The sequence below is a fragment of the Brachionichthys hirsutus genome, unplaced genomic scaffold (assembly GCF_040956055.1).
Source record: "Brachionichthys hirsutus isolate HB-005 unplaced genomic scaffold, CSIRO-AGI_Bhir_v1 contig_351, whole genome shotgun sequence".
Taxonomy (NCBI): Eukaryota; Metazoa; Chordata; class Actinopteri; order Lophiiformes; family Brachionichthyidae; genus Brachionichthys; species Brachionichthys hirsutus.
Genome location: NW_027181388.1, coordinates 1 through 5,000, shown reverse-complemented (window position 1 = coordinate 5,000; position 5,000 = coordinate 1). Strand labels below are relative to the sequence as shown.

The 5,000-nt window shown below is 43.1% G+C and overlaps 1 protein-coding gene across 1 annotated transcript; it reads right to left on the bottom strand.

Annotated features, from left to right (window-relative positions):
* Nucleotides 1–157: 157 nt before the first annotated feature.
* Nucleotides 158–1,655, bottom strand: LOC137917460 (uncharacterized; the record flags this gene model as incomplete). The annotated part of the gene is made up of 7 exons (XM_068760200.1): nt 1,643–1,655; nt 1,146–1,230; nt 949–1,049; nt 709–862; nt 498–616; nt 326–419; nt 158–225 (listed from the first exon to the last, which is right to left on the bottom strand). Coding segments are annotated over exons 2-7 (621 nt in total), but the record flags the coding sequence as incomplete, so codon positions are not given.
* Between the last annotated feature and the right edge of the window lie 3,345 nt (nt 1,656–5,000).

Genomic DNA, 5,000 nt, shown 5'->3' with positions numbered 1-5,000 from the left:
GGGGCCGCATCTGCATGTCGCAAGCCTGCCGCAACAGCCGGACAAGGATTGTCATCCCTGCACTGTCACTGAGATGCGTCTGAAACACACCATTCACCCACGTTAAATAAAACAACTTTCACAAAATAATGTACTTTTAGAAGACAAGTGTACTTACGCCATCCCAGGCCCACAGCTCCCTGCGGGTCAGAGGGAAGTGCTCAGCTACAGTGATGTAGCGGAGTCCTGAAATAAATATCCACCCCCCCCCCACAAAAAAGAACAAGTTAAAGTATGTAATATCCTCAGAGAGACAAGTGAACACAGTAACTTTACGTTCACATACCCCTGGCAGCCGAGACACGGCGGTACTCATCCCGAAGAAGCGACTGGATCTCTGCGTCAACACTCAGCCGAGGTGGAAAATCCAGGACACAAACCTATAAACAAAACAAGTGCAACCATGTATAACTTGTAAACAAAGCACCATTAACACAAGGAGAATGTAAAACACGCACCGTAGGCCAGCGACGACAAACGTGGTCCAGGAGTTGGCCAAACTCCTCGGCAGCCTGGTGGACCGTCTGGTGAGCCGTGAGCCCGTTGCCAGTGGCCATGACAACCACTACATCGGGCACTGTCAACCACAAAAAGGTCAGAGGTTAAATGTGTTGATAAACATGATCAAGTTAAATATGTTGCTAGCACGGTGGCTGCTACTGTACCCACCTCGGTCAAGCTCGGTCGCTGCCAGCTCTGTCCGGATGTCGCGAGCACGTCCTCCAGGCGTCGCACTGATCCCAAAGGAAAAGCGGCTCTCCGGCATCGGCACGTACCCATCCACGACAGCACGCAGGTGAGAGTTCCCGATGAGCAGAGCAAACTAGGAAAAAGAAACAACCATTGGTGGCTAGTGTACGTCATAGCTTCCAGAACAATACATTTTATTTATGAAAATTAAGAACTTGCCTGCTTGTTCGGGGACTCCACGGGAATGACCAGTTGGTGCTGCCGTCCGGACTTCCCAATTGGCCAGGTCCGGACCCGGTGCCGAGTTCCAGTGCCATGACCTGCGTAGACACAAGTGAAAACATACACTGTATAACAAACAGAATTCAGCTTACAAAAATAGGTCACAAAAATATACGGTACTGAGATTAACTTACATGAACCGGGAGGAAACTGTCCCGCGGGCGACTCGGCCCTCCTCCGCGCCGCAGCAAAACGCCTGCCCCCCTTTCCACGTGGCATCTAAAAAGAAAGAAGCTGAATGATAATCATTATCAAACCTAAATTTAGTTAGTTGCTGTCTACACAAATTTGAGTTATGACATGATAACATGCTAATTATGAGCACAATAATGCTCACATGCTACCTTTTGCCAAAAAGGTGCTAAATGCTTTAACTGAGCTCTCTTTGCAGCCACGCCCGGTTAGCATGTTAGCATACAAGCTGATGCCACATAGTCGGTTTTATGTCTCCAAATAATGCCACACATTAACAGCAAAGGGAGAAAATCACCCGGTCTCATATTGAAATAAATCAATAAAGCCTGTTGAACAGAGCTCATGGCTGCTCAAAATCTCATACTGAAGATCACACAAACCTAAATAATTTTACCTACATTTCACATAAACAGCATTAATAAGATATAATTCTTACCTTTCAACCTATAGAATCGGTGATGAAGAAATTACTGGCCAAGTTTTCAAAGCTGCTTCCATATGACTCTGGATGAAAAGTGCTCTGGAGGGGCCTGCCCCCGGGGCAGGTGCCTATATATATTCATGGCAAAAAAAAATCACATGATGGATTTTGACCAATCAGGGCTAAAGGTTGCCGGCTTTTTGTTGTTGGTTTTTTTTCAAACTCACGTCTGCAGGTGTGTAGTAGAATGTCTGGGCAGTTTGTAAACACATGATGGTGGGGACATTTTGACCCAGACACTTTAATGTGGGTAAGTAGCTGTTCAGATCTAAAATAAACATTGATGTATTTGATGCCCTTTATTTAGATTGCCCACGACATCTTCTTATCCTTTGAGATGAAGTTCTTCGTCATCATCATCATCATCCAGCTCCTCCTCTTCTTCATTGGATGACTCTTCATCATGTTCTGGATTATACTCTTCATCATCCTCATCTTCAGACACCTCCTCTATTTCAGGCTCCACCACGTCAGCATGAGCATTTTGACCAGACATGAGATTGTCCAGGTACTCAAGGGCAGAGTATTCTCTGTTGCTCATGATTAGTCAGGTAGACAAGACAGAAACTGCTGCGGGAATCCAAGTCTTCTTCTTGTTGCTGTGAGAAAATGTGTTCTGCCACTCCCCTAGCCCCCGACAAGATCATACAATGTATCTGTTTATGTCTGGGTTTGTGTGGGATTGTTTATCCAGGTGTGCATTGTACTGGCCTGTGTGTGTGTGTTTGTGAGTGTGCACATATGAACTTTGATTGAACCACATGTGACCTACAGAGCTAGCCATGGCATTTCTATGAAGCAAACTGATGTCTACATTCATTTTTCTATAAGCAATCAATAAAGCATATAGGTAAAAAAGCAAGCAGAGCTTCCAGACTGGCTGTGTCAGCAAAATATATATCCAGCACAAACTATTAAACTCATTTAGCAGACCCGAGCTCCACATTAGTATGCATGCTGCATTGGACAGATACATGGTGAGGAAGTGATAGTTATTTGACTGTCCAGACCATGAAAAAGAGAAATCATGGCACACTGAAAAGTAATGCAAACTGTTTCAATTCCTTTGTGCGAGCAAATGTTTTTTCCTCCCTTTAAACACTTACTGACCCTTCCTATCTGGACACTTTAAAAGTGAAGCTTTGACAATCGGTCTTACAGCGCCCCATACAGAACAAGAAAAAGATTTAATGGGAATTTCAAAAATTGTTTGCCAGAAATTATTGAAATTTACCAGAAAATTCCCTCATGTGGTCCCGATCAAAAAACCATGTCGTTGTTTTTACAGTGTTGCCATGGCAATGGCCAAAATGTCCCATATTATTGCATGACAGTTTTGACTGAACTCAACAGCGGTGTGCGTCGGCGGGTCAGCTCAACGGCCTGTCGGCCGGCGAGGGCCTACAACGCCGCTTGCGGCTTTAATTATTATTATTATTACTAAGAGGACATCAAACAGATTAAATACAGTATGAAATGAAATAGATACCATCAGAGTGTTGGTGCGGTCCATTGTAAATAGAATTTAGCATTTACACACATTCCAGATTCTTATTATCATACATGGTAAATGTTCCATTTATGACAGAATCAGCTGTATCTATTAATTTTGTTTTATAGACACATCTCATGATTATTTTACCAACTGAGCCACATTTTAATAATAATAATACATTTTATTTAAATAGCGCTTTTATAAAAACTCAAAGTCGCTTTTGACAAAACCTCGATTATTTAAGGTTCAATTATTTCCCATCAGGACAGGTTCTCCGGCTTCCTCCCACCACCAAAAAAATTAGGTGAATGGGTTACAATAAATTGCCCATAAGTGTGGGCATCCAGGATCGCCATGGATCTCCCTCAACATGCTTTATTTTGTGCCTGTGACTGGAATAGTTGGATTAAAGTTCAAATAGATCATGTCAGACCCCTTCACGGAGGTCCATCCTCCCCTCAATAAGGACTTTTACCCAGTTAAGGTTCTCCGTCGAGGAGTTTTCAGTGACTGTGCCAGTTGTACGGTGTCGGAGTTGGTGTGTACCGCGGGGATAAATGAGCTATGTCATCAAAGTAATTGTGTTTACATTCTCCCGTTCATTTTATGAACAGCAGAGAGCCACAGCTGGCGAGTTCAGATGATTCTCGTAGCGCCAGAAAAAGCCTCTGATCAATGATAAACTCGCTGATCAGTCAAACGGAATGTCCCAAGACAGTTTGCAAGAATGGAAATAGAAATTTCAGCGAAGTCACTGATAGTTGTGCTGCTCATGTTACAGTACAAGAAGTGGAATATCATGATAAAGGGAAAAGTCAAACCTTTCAGGAGTAAAAATGATGAATAAAGTCAAAAAGAAAATAAAAGTAAGGTAAGGCCAGCTGGGTATCACTGGGTGGCAATATTAAAAGAAAATTAGAATATTTTCTGGAATATTTCACCTATAATGTCATAATTTTTAAAGAAAAGCATAGAAATATTTCAAGTCACCACAGTGTTTTACGAGGCGGGAAAGAGCAATAACTCAAGAAGTACTTTGAGTACAAAAAAAACAAAAACAGAAAAACGGTTCATGTTCGGTACATGTTGAAATGAACATTTGATCTTTGCGCCCTTCTGTGAAGCACTTCTTTCAGCAGTTGGCAATTGATTAGGAATCGGATTTTGCTTTACAAATAAAGATGAGCTGAACATCTGAAGGTCCCTGTGATCCACGCGAGTCCCCCGGGGGATGTCCGCTGATTCCGTTTGTGAAATAAAGCTGTTTTCATGTCTTTGGGACACACAGACAGACACACATAGATGGACACGCACTTTAAGATGCCAGTGACAGGGTTAACCAGGGAGATTGGTTACCATGGCTACCAGACCAGCTGGGTCAAATCCCTGCACTGCAGTTGAACAGTTTAACCCAACATGCTGTCATAATGGATCTTTAAAATACAAATATGGACTTTCACAATCATACACCATTAGTGTCCTTCTACTGTCTTCACGTGTAATTGGATCCAGATGTAGACACTGAAGACAGAGCTCACATAAAAAATGTAAAAGGTATAACCATGAAGGCATGATCCAGGAGACTGATGACATCCAGACTGGATTAGATCAGGGGGGGGGGGTGGATATCTGACCAGAAAACCAGTGATAGGGCAGCAGGATGGACGATGCTGGCAAGTGCGGTTGAAGCTCTGGTCTGTCGGGTGAAAGGCGATTGGTCGATTAGATATTCCCAAGGGTTACTGATGCTGATTGGTTACGGCCTTACGTTGTGAGGAAACAAAGTCAGACGTGTGGTGGAAAATGTCTTCGAAAAGT